Source organism: Apteryx rowi, unplaced genomic scaffold (genome assembly GCF_003343035.1).
Source record: "Apteryx rowi isolate R43461 unplaced genomic scaffold, aptRow1 scaffold_32, whole genome shotgun sequence".
In the NCBI taxonomy this organism is placed as follows: domain Eukaryota; kingdom Metazoa; phylum Chordata; class Aves; order Apterygiformes; family Apterygidae; genus Apteryx; species Apteryx rowi.
Genome location: NW_020449641.1, coordinates 1,813,538 through 1,832,036, shown reverse-complemented (window position 1 = coordinate 1,832,036; position 18,499 = coordinate 1,813,538). Strand labels below are relative to the sequence as shown.

Genomic DNA, 18,499 nt, shown 5'->3' with positions numbered 1-18,499 from the left:
TAAGGATGTTCCCTAGGATCATGTTATTAGGGGCTGTAGCTGAGGGGAAGGTAGGCCTAGCACGACAGGGAAGCTAGAGATGCATGGCAAAAAGTCCTTTGAAATCAAGTTCCCTGTCCTGGTGGTAGTTACTGCTGAACTGCTTGAGGTCAGTAGGGCTGAGCACAGGCACATAACTAGAAAAGGCAGGGGGCCTGGTAGCAGGGTTTGTATTTTAAGCCTGTTCTGTCCTGAAATAAAACTGTGGTAAAAACAAGTGGAGAACTCTGTACAAAGTGCATACCAGCTCTCCGTTCTTAGTTAGGATTAAAACAAGTTCCTCAGATTCCTTTCCAGTATCTGCTTACACCTATCTGCATCTTCCTGATTTGAAATCTCAGTCAGTTATTCTGAAAACTATTGGATCTTTTTAGAGAAAACTGATTCTTCAGATGCTTTTTTTCCCTCTTTACTTACCCTGTTTAAACTCCTAAAATTGTACATGTTGGTATTACCTGAATAAGAATGTGTTAATTTAAGGATGATTTTCTCATGTGTTGTATTTTTAGGTAGGCTGTTCACAAGCACTGAAGTGTCTAAGTGACTTAGGTTCATTAAAAAAAGAAGATAATTTGAGCACTAAATCTCATTAGATGCTGATGACACTTGAAGTATGTGCTTTTTAAAAATCAGTTCAATAAATAGAACTTAGGTTCCTACCTCCCTTACATGCATTTTTCATTTGACTTTCCATGTTCAGTTTGTTGGTACGGATTTATATGAGTCCAGCTTGGGATCCTAAAATGACTTTTCCTGTTGAGTTTGGTTTAATCTGTAGTTTGACCTTGAGGATTTATTATTTGTAGATTGAATTAAAAAGAAAAAGAAGTTCATCTCCCAGTGTGAGTTCCAGGTGTTTGCTTTGTTATTTTGTGCTCTGTGTTGCATTAGACTTTCACTGAATCATAGTGTTATCTTTGTAGATCTTTATTTTCCAAAAGTTACTCTTTTTCCCTTGTAATGGACTTTTCTGAAGGGAATAATTCCATACTGTGATTAAGAAGAAATAACTACGTGACTGAGCCTGAATTATTTTGGGCCTAATTATTTTTTATTTGGGCAAGTTCTGTGCTCTGTACAAGTAGAGACTGTCATGGTGTTGAATTTGTGTGGGTAAGCCTTTATTTGTAGATCTGTTATGTGTCTTGGAGTTTAAATCAGTTTGGATTTTTCTTAAAGGTTATTTGAGGCCTGTCTCACATGAAGGAGTATTGGATCTGAGAGCTTAGCTTTGCAGTGTGCTTCTCAGCTCGCATGAGATCCATAGTACATACTCACTGTTGGAGAATGTTTGCTTTATCATCGAAGGAGAAATGCAAACAAAATTAATAGGTAACACATGAACGAAGAGCAGTATGGCAGAGAGTCCTGCGAACAGCCTTTTGTAAATAGTTGCCAGTCATTAGTCTGACATACTGAAGCACTTCAAGTTTGGGTGGGATGGTGCATACGCTCTTGAGGGTGTTCTGGAGGGTTTAGTGTGTTCACCTTTCCTGATTAACCTGCTACGGTCTCTGGCTCTTCATCAGTTTCCTTTAAAAAAACAAACAAACAAACAAACAAAAAACACTTTTATACCTGTATGACTTTGAAAGCCATCTGTGTTGCAGTTGTGCTTACCTTACAGCTCTGCCATATGTCTTCAGTTTGGCTGGATAGAGAAGAATTGTGAAATGGCTGGCATGCCGCATGGAGAGCTGCAGACTTCCTGTACATCCCGTGTGCAAACAGGAAGGGAGAGAATGAAGTATTCACAAGGTGCTCGGCTCCTGTTCCTTCCATTGCCTCATTACAAATCTGTGGATGAGTTTTTAGCCGCTCTTCCACTTTTTGGGGAAAGGAGGGGGTGGGAGGAAGTGTGCCAGGCTGTTGCATATGAGAAGGTGAAGTGTGACCTACCTATCTGTCAAGATTTGCTGCAGTCTGAATGGATATTAACATGGAAAGATGTCTGTTCAGAATATGGACAGTAATTTATATGGAAATGAGGTGAGCAAGCAGGAGACAGGGGAGCTACTGTCTCTCCCAGGAGAGAGGTACTGGGTGGCAGCTAAGGAGCCCGGGTGTCTGGCAGCAGCTGTTGGGACCTGCAGTTCCTCTGTTGAGAGCTCCGCTGCATCGCATACAGGAACTCAGCTAGGTCAGGATCTGTGCTTCTAGCAAAGGATGTGAGGGTACGCTGAGATTAGAGAGACGCAGAGAGTGCAAGCTCTGAAGTATACTTGACTGTGGGTGAGTTGCTGCAAAGACCAATCTCTCACTTGAAAAACTTATTATGGAAATATGTGCATATGTGTAACTCCGTGGCACCACAAAGGAACTAGAGTCAAGACATTGTATTCATCAGGCCTTTTTAGATAATTACATACATGAGGGAATGAGAGCAAATCAAGAAAAAAGGTAAAAGCATGCAGAGGTTTAGGAGATGCCTCATGCCAGCACTTTCATTTAGCAGTGTCACCAGCTTTACTGTGTATTTTATCTTCCTAAACCAGAAGGTTAGTCCTCTGCCCTTGAGTGTCCTTTCTTTCCCTCTGCATATGAATAATGATTCTGGTAGGTCTTAGGCCTGGAGCTTCCCTTCCCCCCTGATATAGGCTTAGTGTATCATAAATTGGCTGTAGAAATCATTTGTCCGTGTTGGGAGTTGTGACTGGGATAGAGAGAGAGGGAGAGAGTGACCAGATGTCGTGCGTTGCTCTGTATTTCCTGTTGGGGTGCAGTTTGATCTCTGCAGCAAGGTGACTTAGATGCGAATTGCCTCTGAAAGCCCCTCCCTTTCCTTCTCCCCTATCCTGACTCGGGTTGCAATGATYTAGCATTTTAAGCAAGCAAGCAAATGTTAATTTTTTACCTGGAGCGGTAGCTCCCTCATCTGACCGCCCAAATGCTGATGTTGATTATGGGGACCAGGCAGGAATGTAGAAGGGGGAACAGGGCAGTGGGGGACGACCTCTTTCAACACCAGTCTGTASTTACCTCAGTTACAGTGACAATGACGAAACCGTCCTACCTTCTCAGTAAGGGAARCTCTTCTGTTTTGAAATTTTTCCTTTTTCTGTAAAATTACTGATGTTTGAAAAGATGGTGATGTAAAAATGCAAGCTGTGTCAAGACTTCATCATTCCTCCTTTTGACCCCCTTTTCTGAGTAACAACCAGTGCTTATAATTGATGATTTGGTTTAACAGGCCAGGGATAAGTTGGATCCTGATTCTTAATTGCTGAGACTAACATTCATGAGCTGTTTTGAGTTTTGGGTAGGTAGTTTTTTCTGCCGACTGTAGCTGGAAGGGGGAACTGGAAATTTTTCCCTGCTAGGCTATGCAAAGCAAGCAACTGATGAGTTCTTTTATGTTTCATGACTGACACTTCAAACTTTCCTCTGAGTGAAAGTCACGCTCTGGATATATCCACTAGAAATTTCTGAATTGAATGTGTTGTAGCATAATTGAACAAAATGTATTTCAATTTGTTCATCCAGACAAAGGGAGTAAAGTGCTGAGGAGAGAACTGTTTTGTGCAGTGGGTGTTCTTGGAATCTTTATTAGCTTAGAAAAATATTTGTGTTGTGGAGCTACATCATATTAAAGCTGTGGTAGCTGTTTTGTGGTGGTGCTTGTGGAATCAGAATAAAATCAAAGCTAAATGATGATTATCAAGGAAAAATAATCTGTGTTGTCTTTGGAAGCTACCTTAACTCTCCTGATTATTATTATTATTATTTTTTAAGTTGATGAAACTTGATTACAGTAGAAATGGTATTAACAGAATCATTAGAATGGCTTGACCTGCAGTTCGATACTAAGTATCAGTTGCAAGTCCTGCAGGTGCCCAGTGCTGTGATTAATAAAGGATTCTCAGAAGGAGGCCGTTCTTAAAGGGCAGGAGGCTGTGAGAGTAAAATAACTGTCTGGGTTGGTTTTTTTAATACATAAATTTTGAAAGAATACCAATTAGAAGTAAGAGAATGTACCTTCTCTGCATTCTGTGCTTTATTATAAACCTGTCAATTTATAGAGCTGAAGTTTATAGCTAAAGTTTATAAATGCACTTTTTTTCTCTGAAAGAACATTTAGCTAAAGTTTCTGAAATTAAATATAAGCTGTTCTGCCAWATATTGCTTTTCATTTGAATGAGATAAAAGCAGCCTATTGCAGAAACCCTAAAAAATCCATAAGAAGTGACAAGTTTTTAAAGCAATTTCCAACATCAGAATTCAGAGAGTTATCTAATGACTTCTATCTTTTTCATTTATAATGAAAGTTTTATTGGCAGTTCTATTTGAATAGTATTATTCTGGCACTTTTATGTCACTTATGTCCATATGTTTATTACTTTATGAAGCAGTTTGTCAGAAAATGACTTTCCGGAAAGTTGTTTGGCAGATATTTGTACATAATTAGTACATCATTACCTGTAATATAACTGGATTGTCATTGTAGAAGATGACTTGTGAAGGCTCTGCCAGAAGAGCCCTGGTGCTTATACACCACTTCCACTCTCCGTTCTTCCCTCTGCTGAAGGTGACCATTCCTGTGCTAGCCACTGCGGAACAGGGCAGAGGTTTGTGCCTTGGTTCAGAGAGCAGGGGAGCAGCTGGTTAGCTAGGGGCAGTTATATTTTAAATAGCTATACCTGAATTCTCCAGAGCTTATCTGTCGTAGCTGCAAGGTGTTCAGCTCAGTAGTCAACCAGATCAGTGGTGTGTGCYGAGATCTTTTTAAACACGCAGCATAACTGTGTACTGAAACTTTGCACTGCTGTAGGATTCTCCAAATGAAGATCCCAAAGGATTTCTGCGTATATCAGTTACATCTCCCAACACTTCTATGGTACAGGAAGGTACTGTCTACATCTCTATGGAAAGAGATAGCGAATGATGAAAGAGCATATTGCTTTCCTCAAACATAGTGGACAAAGTCTGTTCAAAACCAGGAACGGGAACTAGTTCTTCCGGTTTCCAATTTTACATCTTAGCTACTTGCTTGCTTTGCTTTTCTTCCTGCTGTATCTATTTAAATCTAAACTGTGTCATGTTAGTATGACTGTAGTCATACTRATAATTGGTATTCCAAACTGTGCTTGGAATGCAGTACTCTATCCCATGAAATTCTGAAGTTTGTGGAAAAAATCCTACTTTGGTCTGAAATTCCATAGTCAAGTTGATTTCTGCACATTTTTAAACAGAAAATTCTATGGTAAGTGTTCAGTCTGTTTGCAGAGAGGTAAGATGTCATTTTCACAACACTGGAGCAAAACTGGCTTCCTATCAAACTATTTTAAAACATATTATTCTAGCAAAATATATAAACATCAGCAGTTATTATAGAATTATTGTGCATCTCTTCATCATTTTGTCTGGTTGTGAAGGTATCTGCTGTGACGCACAGCTTCAGATTGCTTTTCTGTCTTTCATGTATAACACGTTAATTTTCTAGTTCTGAGACAGGGATGGAAGATACAGATTTCAATGCTTAAAGTATTGTTTATTTTGCTTCTTTCATCTCTGAAGTAACTGAAGATTAAGGAGCAAAATGTACAAGAATGTAATTTTTTTCCCCTTAATTTACATAAGAATAAAACAGAAGTTGGAATTATTTTCAGCAATTGAAATAGGTGCTAAAAGTAACTACTACAGCTCACCATCATCCAGTAAGTGATGGAATCACCTGAAAAAATTTGTAGTAAAATTAGGGGCATCTGTGGTCAGATGATGTAGAGGATTCCTTGCAACTTTGAAGAATTCAGTGAACACAGTATTTTAATAGCAGATGAGGAACTTGATAAATGAAATGTATTTTTTTTCTATGGTTGTACCATTTTATTTAAAAGATACAAGATTTAGTATTTCCTTTAAAATAAAGAAAGCACTGCGTAACTTAAATATCAGAGGACTGTTTTTATAAATTAACTGGAGAAACACCCAGCCTCACAGTGTAAACTTCCAAGCACTGGCATGAATCTCTGGGAACTGTGTTTTTGTTGTTTTATGTGAAGTGGCAGCTTTAGCTTTCTAGTTGCTCTGTGTTAAAATATTTTTGCCTGCTGTTATTTTAATGAATGTTGAAGATAGTGCATGAATCTCATCCCCAGGTAGCGAGATAAGTTAACCAAGTCTGAGCTGCATTTTGTCATATGTTCTGATTCCACCCCCRCACCCTGGTTTCGTCTCTGATAGCATGGAACTGCTTATGTTAACAGACCCTGACTCTGCTGTTTTAAACAGTATCCTTTACGCAGGGGTATTCAGTGACATTAACAGTCTGGTAGTTATATGGCTGAAATTTGTAACTGAAGGAATTGTGATGGCAATTTCTGTGGACAATTAAGGCAAGATAAATACTTGTAGCTGCTGTGATGAAATGAAATCATGCTGATACCCTGGAATTATCTTTGCAGTAAAAGTCCACCCTTTGGATAAAAATAATTCCATAGCAGCAGATGAACCTGTTATCCCATCAGAGCAATAAAACTGTTTCTGCGTTTTTTTTGCTCTTTCGCTTGAGAAGATTAAGTTATTTCCTTTTTATTAATCTCTTGACAGAAATGTTACAACAGCTTCATGAACAATTGGTGGAGTCTGAGCGCAGGACCATGACCTACCTGAAACGATTTAACAAAATGCAAGCAGACTACCATAATCTCATTGGGGTCACTGCAGAGCTCGTGGATTCCTTGGAGGCCACAGTCAATGGCAAGATGGTAAGAGGCAACTCAGATGTGTACTTGCTTTTTTTTTTTTACCCCAGAAAATGGAGCGAGAATGCCACTAAAATGTAAATTAAGTTTTATAGTTGAGCATTTTTGTAAGTACTGTATCTCTTTACTGATGAAACACAGTGCCTGGGCTGAGAGAGTCTTCCCTTGCCTCTGTGTGCTAAGATAAAGGTATTATAGAACATGGGTTGAATTTTGCCGGCTCAGGAATCTTGTAGAAGCTAGCATCGCTTGTCTTGTGATATTCTCCTTCTGAGCTTTGGCATCAGCAGTGATTAGAGGGCATTTCTGTGATTACTGCCTGTGATCCAGCCCATCGGGGTGGTTGTGTATTTAAAAATCCTCCTGGATCTGTTGTAAATTGCACTGTGGTGGAAGCAATCTTCTCTGCTCATCCAAAATTTTGGTGAGGAAAAGCTTTGCTCTCTGGTCTACTAAGCTGAATTTATTGTTGTTAATTTAATTGGTAAAGGGAAGAACTAGGGTGGGAGCAAATCAGTTGTTCTCTGTATGAAAAGGGCCATACATACATGTGACTGGAGGAGGCAGGGCTTTCTTATGGGTAATTTTTATACAAAGATTATTTTTCACTTCCTCTTTTGTGCCCTCTGCTAGCTTGCYTCTCTCTTATAACTTTAATATAACCTGGAGGTGATTCTTACGGCAGACATTAGTGGCCTCTAGATGCTGTTAAGGGAGCTGTGAATTGTTGGTAGTGAGAATGACCTTGGAGTTCCCGTGCTGCCTGCTGATGTGTCAGTACGCACCTTCCTCTATCATCAACATGAAGATCTTGTGGTTTGTTACTTGAGATTTGGGATCACTGGCTGTGCACGTCACTACTGCATGGTAGAATTTGGCTGTAGGTGTGGATGCTGCTTTACAGCAGATTAGGAAAGGTATCCGCTCAGATGAGCTTTGAAAACAGTAAGAAAAACCTAGTCATTCATATGCTGCCTCCCATGTCATACTTCAGTGCTCTCCAAAGCAATATCTTCTTACGTTCTGTGGTGGAGGAATTAAGCGCTGGTTATCTTTTGTTGCGGATGCTTGTTTGATTTCCTCTGTAAGCCTTATTCTGGGCAGTCATTTGATCCTTCCCAAGTGTGTCCAGCTGATGGTGCTCTTTCTTTATGAATCTTGGTTTCTGTCACTTTTTCTGAATACAAAGTGGAATTGGGCACTGAATAAAATCATATTGAAATCACAATATTCTGAATTTGAAGGGTTTTGTTGTCTCGCTGTAGGTCAGCAAATATCAGAAGTGTCCCTATTTCCCTTTCCCCTCTCCCCTGAATACTTATTTTACACTATGTGGATGCTGCTGGAGATCCCAAGAGCTCTTCTGCTGCTGCTAGAGTTTAAGATACCATGGTATGGGCTTCTTGGAGATGTATGAGTAAGCTTCTTGGCTTCCAAAAAGACATTTAGTTGGCAGGGGTGGGGTGTCCAGATCTGAGAGTCTTTAAATTCAGCAAGAGGTGCTGAGGATTGAGCATTTCTTTAATCTCAGTCTTCTGACCTCTGTTTTGGGGAAGTCAATGACTATTCTGGAATTAGGCAACTCTACTGTGGTATAGATTTCCAAAACAAAAAAAACCTAAAAACACTGAGATGTTTTGCATTGAAACACAGTCCTGTACTGTATAACTTATKTTTATTCTCTTTTCTGTACAATTGAGCGATCTAAGCTCTACTCTTTAGATAGACAACACTTCAGCATACCCTTGCCTATGTCTAAAGTGTAAAACCACTTCATACTTACTGTTGGAGAACTTACCTTTCTAAATGAGGAAAATGTGTATACAAACATTTGTGTCAGTCTTTCTTCTAGACTCTCTGAGAGGAGGTGTTTAGARTAAGTCTTGTAAATAGCCTAACTATTCCCAGGTGAAAAGAGTTCATAGTTCTGTTAATTTCTGAACAAAACTGTAGTTTGCAGTATACACCTTGTACTTCCATCGATGAGTCTGAGGTCTGTGATTTCTAGCCCTTAAAAAGAAAAAAATATATAGTATACAAGCATTTGACTGATACAAAGTGCAAGTCTTATATAATCCTGTTCTCTTGGTATGTTTCCTAATTTTTAGATCACACCAGAATATCTTCAAAGTGTTTGTGTCCGCTTGTTTAGCAATCAGATGAGACAAAGTGTAGCACACAGTATTGACTTCACAAGGCCTGGAACTGTAAGTATTAATATTTGCTCTTTTTGTAGTAGCTATCTGTAAAAGACAATACCAGTTATGTGTTGAACGAGGGATGTGAGATTGTAAAAGACAAAACTTAGTATGTCCAAGCTTGCCTAAGAATATGGCAAGACAGAAGATTGTTGATCTCATATGCTGGTGAATGTGACAGTTGCACAGTCATAGCTGCATATGTATGATTACTGTTAGGATAACAGAGTGAATTGTGTATCTCTTAAATGCTAAATGAATGTTACGAAAACATAGGTTAATGTCTTGAGTGGGGTTTGATGGCACATCTAAGCCAATTTAGTTTAGCTAAAAAGGGGTATTTTTGCTCAGCTCTGGACACATGCTTGTTTCTTTCTGCTGCCAGTGATACTCTTATGACCCTAGGGTGAATTGGTTTAGCCAGCTAAAGGAGGAGCATCAGTGCAAGGGAGAAAACAGGGCCACAGACTGTAAAAGGAAAGAGGGAGAGGGACTTCTCTTCTTTGTAAGAGCTGGTTGTTAGATTGGCAGTTAGAGGATATACCTAAACCACCCTGCTGGTTTACATTATGGGCTTAATTCCATATGTAAGGACCCTTGATCTTACTGATAAGCAGCCCAGGATGCCTAGGGGTCTTTCCTCCTACTCCACCTGCCTCTTGCTCCTTTTCAGATGGTTGCAGTGGAATCCTAATACATCTTTCCATACCATCTCTCTCTGCCTCATTTAGGGCCAGTTGGGAACAGAAATTTGTGTGTTTAGTGGAATTTTGAAAGTGTGAGTGCCAGTTCAAAGTTGGCCTTTCTGCAACTGAAGTAATAGTTTCACAGACACTTTATAAGCTGGCACTGCTGCTGAAAGAAGCAGTTTTGCCTTTCTGCTTATTTCTGGCTACTTGTTCCTATTTCTGCTCTGCTCCATCTCTTCTGCCAACATGGAGATGGGACTTCTTTTTTTCAGCAGCAGAAGCAACTTAGGGTAGTTTCTAGTGACTATGAAACTGTACCTGTGAAATTTAAATTATTATATGGTCTAGCATAAGCATCATTCAGTGGCACAAACTTTTTAAATACTTTGTTGAATTTTTTTCTAGCTGAATGGTTTTCAAATAAGTATTAACATGAAAATTGTGTTCAAACACTTCAATATTAAAAAATTGTTTGCCACTACTTTAGAAAGACAAACCAAAATCATGATTTGCAATTATTATTTTTGCCATGAGGCATTCATCTATACTTACTGTATAGTAAGATAGTTTGTGAATTGTCAAAGGAAAAGCAGAAAAAAAGAATGACTCTTGCTCCTTGTTCTAGCCAAAGTTTTTAATAACAGTGACACTATGGGTACACTTCATTCCCCTTGAAAATCTGTTACAGAAAGATGAGGAGATTATAAAAATGTTCCCTTTATTTTTTCTGTATGTTAATATTTTCAGAGCTAAATATTGCTCATTGCTCTTCAAGCTGTTTTAAATGCCCTCGCTTCACTGTTATCTTCGGGGTCAGAACTTCTTTCTCTAACTTGCAATGTATTTAGGAGGTGGCAGTCTTAGCGGGTTTTGCAGGCTGAATGTCCCGGGGGGTCAGGAAGGAGTCCAGGACTTCTGTGTGTCAGCTACCTGTACATCAGGGACTGTCTGTAACTCCTCTGTCCTCAAATTTATACCGTGTCCAACGTGAATGGTTATGCCCTCTTCCACCCCAAAGTATGATCCCCCCACATCTTCTAACCCACAATTTTCTGAGGTCTTCCCTCTGTCCCTGGCAATGGCTTTCCAGGATGATGCTTTGTGTACCCTAGTTGTCTTCTGCATTTTGCTCTCTGATATTTGAGTTATATATGTCTCCCAGCTCCCCTTCCCTGTACTAAGATCATTCATTCCGTAACAGCAACGTAGCCTATTCTGTCTGTTCCTGCTCTTCGCTTGCATCAAGGCTTCTCTTTTTTCTCCACACTTCCAAGTTGCACTGGCTGCCCAGTGTTTCACTATTATTATTTCTTTTCTTTCTGTCAGAGATATATTGACCCTCTGATCATTTAAACCCTTTTGGGAGAYGGGCAGAGGGAAGAAAAGAATGTCATCCTTATGGAAGGTGCTGAGTTGTCTCTTTATCCACTCTGTAGAGAGTGCAAAAGTGGCTGAAGGTTTCTTCACTGACAAAAATTGGGTGGATTATTGCTAGTTTGCAGATGTCTTTCTGTGCCCCAATCACGTATGCTATTTTTGCAGAGATATCTGTTTTTGTGCAGTTTAGCTTTTAAGTATAGGCACCTCTTTGATTCTCCATGAAAAAGGGACTTTAAGAAGTTTAAGACCCATAAGTGATCACTGAAGAGTTGAGTAAGCAGCAGTGTATAAACACAGTATTTGAGCAAGAATCTCTGTCACTGGAAGTTTTTTAAGAGCGGGATAGACACATGTACCCTCTATCAGGAATGACTGATGCTTGGCTGGTCCTCCAAAAGGGCAGGTTACATGACCACTGATAATCTCTTCCTGCCATACTGCCTCTGTTCCCTTCTACTGAAAGAAGCTTTCCTGTGAAATGACTGTTGATCCTATGCATCATGTTTATTTACTCCTACTTCTCCAAAACTGCGTCTAAAGGCGTGTGTGCTCTGAAAGGGCCTTTGCCACACCTCCTGGAAGGAATTTGTGCCTCCCTTCTGACTCAGATTGGCTAGGTTAAACTCAGTAAAGCTATCTTCTTCTGGCACAGTCATATGTATTTTTATACTAGGCTTTACTAACATCATTGTGTCTGTGTGAGTTTAGGGCTCTCCCACCCACATTCTTTGATGCAGTAGCTGTGCCAACAGGGTTCTAGTGAAAGACCAGGACAACTATAGCGGTCAGTCTATTTATTTCAAGGGTTCCTTGACTGGTTTAAGTCACTCCTCACTTCTTGACAGTGAGGTTATAGTAGTTACTGTGGTTGCAATCTAGTGTTGTTTGTATAAACAGACCCACACACTTAGGCTCTCTGAGGCATTAGCCAAGTTTTGGGGACAGGGCTAATCACAGTCTTCTCTGTAGACCTTAACTGCATCATGGAAAGGTTTCCTGATCTGATCCTTTTGTTCTGCTGATTGATAATGTTTTCTTGATTGTTTCCCATTTAAAGAGTTGCGCTTCTCATGATTATTTTGGATACATGAACAGCAAACATGTAGAAACATAAATATAACAAGAAAAAAAAATATAGCCAATCTTCTAAGAAGAAAAATGAGACTCCACCACCATCATCATCATCCCAAAATACTTCTCACCACTCCCTGGCTCTGTTGATTCAGGAAGCCAGAAGAGACTGACTAAAAACCAAATTCACACAGCTTGCCACCAGGCTGCTAAAGCATCCCATTACTGTTTCTTTAAGAATTTCCTAATACGTCATTGTTATACACTTAGATGTTATTGTTCTGTCCTTAAGTGGTTTCAGGTTTTCAGGTAAGTTTTGGAATAAAGCTGGAGGCATTGTGACCAGGGCTACGTAGTAACATGAGTTTGCAGTGTCTGTGCTGGGTTTGTGTTGGAAGGTCCCTTCGCTGTTTAAACTGATCAGAGATACTGGAGTATGGTCTTTCCAGCTACTCCATTTGACAAAACTCCTGCTGCTGCAAGGGACAGTCAGGTGTGTAACAGGGGAGGGAGGAGACCAGCAGAGGGGCAGCTCCTATGCGCATCCTCGCCCTTAGGTCACTGTGTAGGCAGCATAAGTGAGAGTTTAGAAAAGAAATTCTCTAGTCCCTTTCTAAAGACTTTTTGCAGGCATTAAATACAATGTGACTTCACTTTCACTTTGCCAACAAAACTGATTAAACCTTTGTAGCTTACCTGTGCTTTGAGTATTCAGGATTTGATCCTGTCTTACTGACATCACTGGTGTCAGGACCAGCCGGACCTCTAAATAAACTAGTTTTGACTGATCAGTGTCTCTAAATAGATTAGCAGAAGAGAAAATCATTAGCTAGGAAATTCCTTTCTGGTTGAACTTATATGCAGCCATAAATCTTTATCACTTTTACCTCAGGGATGACTAGACATGCATTTCTTTGAGTAACAGCTAACTTAGATAGTTGGGAAGGAGGGGATGCTTAAGTTTGCAATCAGCTGCACTGGCATAACTCAGGGAAGGATCCAAGTTTGGTAGCAGGTTGTGAGAGCAGAAGTTGCTAAAGCTGTCAGTGCTGCTGGAAGTAACGCATATGTGCTCGTGCCCTTCACTGGGTAATGAAGATACCAAGGGCGGTTAGGAGACCATGCCTTTTTTCTTTTTTTTTTTTTTTTAATTTTTCCCCTTGAGGTCTCATGTGTAGGTATACTTAGGAACTGTGTTTAGAAGGAAAAGAAACTATCATGCCTTTCTAATGCAAAGAGGCGTTTTGTAGTTATCGCAAAGTTACAAATCTGCAGCTCAGTGCACAGCTGACATTCCTTTGCTAATAAATTGCAGCATCATGCTCCGAGATCCAGACCAGGGCTCTACAGTACGTTTTGTCAAATCAGGTACACTACGCTAGTAGTTTAAGGATATACTGGGAAGGAGGACTGTACCAGTGCTATAGCCAAAATGAAATATTGCCCAAGAAAATTAAAGACTATGCCTTGGATTATATCCTTGGTAGCATTATTTGTCTGCAAACTTGATTTTGTTCCCAGTGCATTGTACTTTGTACCCAATTATTTTATTTTATTTTTTTTTAATGTCAGGAAAGTAGTAGTGTGTAATTTAAAGCCTGAGACCTGAAGGCTTTATGATTAGAAAAGGGTAGCATGTGTCACTTATTAAGGTGTGCTGTTATTGTACAAATGTTTACTTTCTGTTTTTTCCTCTGTGGTGGAAGGCCTGTCCTTTCATATTGGAAGAAATTCCTCTCAGGAGGACAAACCCCGGAACTAGACTTCCTTACCAAACTAGCTTTAAGACTGCAGCAGTGACGTCCCTTAACCAGGAGACTTTCCCAGTGTAATTGTATCTGCAAAACCTTACTTAGCAAGCACAGGGCTTCTAGTGTTGACTGTTGCCTTGTGTTCTCCTGTAAGCTGGCTTGGATCTCATTCTTTTGCAGAACAACTTTATGCCTCTYGCCTGCCCTGTGACCTCCTGGGTTGGCTTGTGAGCCCAATTCACAAGCCATTAACAGGATGCATCTGGTGCATGGAATGGGGAAGAGGCCACAGTACTGTGTTACAACTGGGAGATATTCCTTGGGCTTCTCTAAGGCTTTTTTCCTAGTTGCAATTGAATGTTATCCCCATCTTCGATCATGTCTTTTGACATGCATGGTCTGAATTGGGAGATAAGAAACCTTAGAGAATTGTCAGAGCAAAAGGTCTGGGTGTAAGAATAGGAGGTCAAAGCACCAGTTCTGATGAGTTGAAGGAAATGTTAATATGAAGATTTAATCCGATTCTTGACTTCCTAATGTTCATTTGGACAGGTAACTGATATGGGTAATGGTGGGTAAGTTTAAAAAGAATGTTTTTAAATGTAGTTCTCTAATATGGTCCCTTATATCTTTAATACTCTTGAGCTGACTCATGTGAGGTCTTACTTTCTTTTTTTTTTTTTTCTAATAGTGATCTGTTTGGTGGGTAGGAAACATGAGTTGTAGTCTTTTGATGCCTGCAACTGTCTGTTTAACACACACCATGAAACCAAGAGGATTCTGGCTCTTTATCAGCTTGGATTTGGCCCTCCAAAGCATTGTGCATTCATTCCTCATCCAATGTAGCTCTTGAGCATGGGCTCGGTCTTACACCCGCGAACAGATTTTCTGATTTGAGTTGGACTGCGCACCTTCCTGGAATTTCTTGGATTAGTAGTCAAAACATCACAAGACTGAGTTTATGGCTTTTAGCTGAGCAAAATTGGCTGTACTGCTTCAGCTCTGTGCCTTGCAGAAGATACGTCTCCTGTCCTTGAGACTGTTAGTCTGTAATGGTAAACACTTGCACTAATGTGTCGTAATTCAGATGTAAAAATTTGTTCTTGTATTGATACTTGGCATGCAAGGCTCAGTCAGAGACAGGCTTAGTTAGAGAGCAGGGCTTTCTAGATCAGATCAGCCATGGCTTTGTCTAGCTGAGTTTTGAAAACCTCTAAGAAGGGGAAAGTCTTTCAATAGGAGTATTTTCAAGAGTACAGTGTCTCTTATGATCAAGCTTTTTCATGATCAGCTCTTATTAGAATTTAGTCTTCTAACACTGGTTCTAGGCCAAAGATTATTTTCTGTCTGGTTCAAATACAGTTTGAGAATACAAATGTTCTCCCTGCCATTAATGTGTAATCAGGAAAATTCAGTCAGAAGAACTGGGAGAGAACTATTCTGGCCAGGTAACATACATTAAAGCTGTAACTGTTGTCTTCATTAGGATTTTTATCACACATTAGTTAAACAAGGTAAAATGAAAGTCTTTGTTCTTYGTCAGAGTAAGACCCAAGAAGGAAATTCAACTTCTACATTATCTTAAATTACATGACAAAAGACCCTGTTACAGTCATTCTAAACAAAAAAAAACAGTTTAATGTAGTACTTTTTGTCCTATACTATATGGAGATTTTGTGACAGTTATTCATCAGTCATTGTGATTTTTCTGAAATGCCCATTTTAAAATACATTAATCTTGAAACACATGATCACAGAAATCTATGCATCATCTAGTGAAAGGGATGTTTATGATGGGAGAAGAATTCTTGAGTTTTCGTAAACTTCTGATTAAAGGTAGGAGTACATTACAGGAAGTTCTTCTCTAGATGTGCAGGTTCCATCAATTGTTGAGTTGTGTCTTAACTGGGGAATCTTTCTGTGACTAGCAAGCTATATAATTGATCGCATATATTTTCCCTCTGTCATGGAATGGAATGAACGCCTGCTGTGTTTTCACTGCTATTTGTTGTTTTTTTGCAGTCTGGTTATGTTTACCTGTAATTCCACTTAGTTGTACTTATCTTCCTAGCAAGTTTTAGGTCTCTTTTGGCACAGCTCTTATGAAGCTTTGAAAAAAAAATATTTTTTAATTCTTTCATTGGACATCAACTCTTCTATAAAGTTAGGCTGATGCTTACAAACTGTTTGTAAACAAGATTTTCAAATGCAATTTTTTGAATTTGCTGGGATATCTGTGAAGACTAGCATGACCTCTTTCTTTCTTGTGGTCTTTGATTGCAATTTTTTCCTCAAGCATGCTTTTTATTTCAAATGTGAGCATGCCATCAAGCTGTAAGAGTTGGTGGCAAGCATTCTATTTCTTATTTGTAAAAATATTTTCTGCACCAGGTGCCCACATGATACCTAGGAGACATGGTAACAGAAGTCTTTTTTATTATTGTTATTATTAACCATTCAGAGAGGATTCACCAAGCATTATGTGGAAGCACCCTCTTTCATTTCGAAACAAAATGCACATTACAGCAAACAGCATCTACCATAACTAAGCCTTTCTCAGAATGAAATACATGTCTTCTCCCTCCCTGCCTATGGGATGATTCTWATATGCGACCTCTCATGCCACCTTCAGAAAAAAACAACCTGTCTTCTCATGTAAACAAAGAGAAGTTCTTTTTTTCTGCTGACACAGTATGTGATGCCTTTTCCGCATATAACTACCACCTGCAGTGAACTGGGCATCTTCTGTGTTTGCATAAAATCCTGATCTGTAAAGGTAAGATGTTGTCATCTGTAGCAGTTTCCACAAAGTTACCCTGTTCTGTCCTCAAATTCTTCCTTTAACGTCATCTTTTTCTTGATGCCTACAGACGTTTTCACCAGTTCAGATCATGAGTGTGTTAAAACTTCCTCCTGTCRTGCTAAAGGTTATCTGCTGGTTTCATTTGCTCACTTACTGGTCTCTATCCATGTTGTCTTTTGTCTTARATTAAATTTAAACTGTCTTAGTCAGGGACTGTCTGTGTGTGCATAGCACTGGGAGAGCTGAATACTCATCCACAGCAGAGAATTCTGGGGGTGACAGTAATACAAAGAATAATATCAGGATTTTAAATTTTGCTAAAGAATACAGTGAACATTATTTCCTCCTCACAAKGAAGAGTCGCAAGGTTCTCATACCTTCTGTGGGGAGAACAACGTAAAGCTGTATATGTCTCTTAAAAAGGATTCTRCTAAATATAGTGTTTGCTTAGTGCTTATTCATATGCAGAAATATGTCCTCTAAAGTAAGTATTGGCAGCTTTGCCACAAAAAAACCCTAGAAGTAGAATAGCTAATGTTGGTTATATTTCGTTGTGTTGYACTGTATACTTTTTATTTTGAATTAAGGCTGATATCAACCTGTTGTAAGTTTAAATCAGTTAAATATTTTAGTCTAAGTAAAGAGTACACAGCATATTTGTATTACACTGCGCAAAGCAGGGTTTATCCCCAGTTTTTATTTAAGTTCACTTTATGGGTAACTAAATCTTAGGCTTCCTTCCAGAGACCTTGCCTCAGTTTAGCCTTGGAGCATTCTGGAACGAGGAGTAGATAGCGTTGTTGAAACACCTCAGATGTTTTTTCTCAGTTTTCATTATGCGCTGGTGAGAAACTCCAACCAAAGTAAGTATGGAGAATACTTAAAGCTAGTTTCTCAGAAGCTGAGGTCTTCTGATCAAAATGATGTTCGTTAGTATCTCTCTGTCTAGCTGCTTCAGTGTAGTCAACAACATAATTCATCCATCTCCATAAATGTGTCAGTGCTTGGTATGAAGCTATTCTAACTGACAGTTATACTGGAAAATGTGCAGACTAGATATGTTTGCCAGGTGTYGGAAGGAGAACTTGTATTATAAATAAGACCCTAGAGATACCCCCCAATTTCAGTGCTAAAACGTAACTACGTGGAATGGGAGAAGAAGTTGCTTATACTTTTCTTTTCAAAGCTAGTAGTCTGTTAATCTTTAGCTAATTTTACTTTGTTGTTTTTTAGAACTGTGCATTTCTCTGTGATTTATTTCTGTTAACTTGTTTTTTTAATCTTCTTTATTTTAATGTGTGCCTGTTTCCCCATAAAGGGATATTACTCTATGAGCCCTTGTGATGACGAATATGTAAGTGTCTATATCTTTATATCCTTTCACATTGCCTGCTGCAGCCTGTCACAGTCCATATTTCTCTTCCTTTCATAATGTCTAACAATTTTCCTTGTATTTTAACTTGTTATGACATTAATTGTATGGTTTATAAAGAGCCAAAAATGTACAAGGTTTGGAACTTCTGCATGGAGAACATAAAAACTCTGAGTAAACTTACAGCTTCATAATACATGTAACAAAGCATGGCAACAAAAGAGCAGCTTTGCCACAACTTTTACATGAAACACAGCTGCTTTATAATGTGCAGAAAGCAATTGTTTCCTCCCCGTGAATGTCTGTGTATATAGAATGTGATGTCTTTGAAGAGTGCCAACACTTAACTGATCCCACAACACCCAGATAAGTTTTGTTACTTGAGATAATAAARCAAACCGAGTTGTGCTCTTCTCAGTGGTGTATCTTATAATTTTAAGTATTTGTATTCTTAATTTTAACCTGTAAAGTGAGACTTTCTCTCTGTAGTTCAGG

General features: G+C 39.1%; 1 protein-coding gene across 2 annotated transcripts in view; it reads left to right on the top strand.

The window, feature by feature from the left end:
- ARMC9 (armadillo repeat containing 9) overlaps positions 1–18,499 on the top strand; it is a 113,360-nt gene that overhangs the window by 20,392 nt on the left and 74,469 nt on the right. Inside the window, exons 9-10 of one of the 2 annotated variants that reach the window (XM_026070968.1) lie at positions 6,586–6,743; positions 8,849–8,947. In XM_026070968.1, coding sequence (XP_025926753.1) covers positions 6,586–6,743; positions 8,849–8,947 — 257 coding nt within the window. Of the gene's footprint in view, positions 1–6,585; positions 6,744–8,848; positions 8,948–18,499 lie in introns of those variants that run through there. The other variant, XM_026070970.1, reaches the window with a different exon arrangement.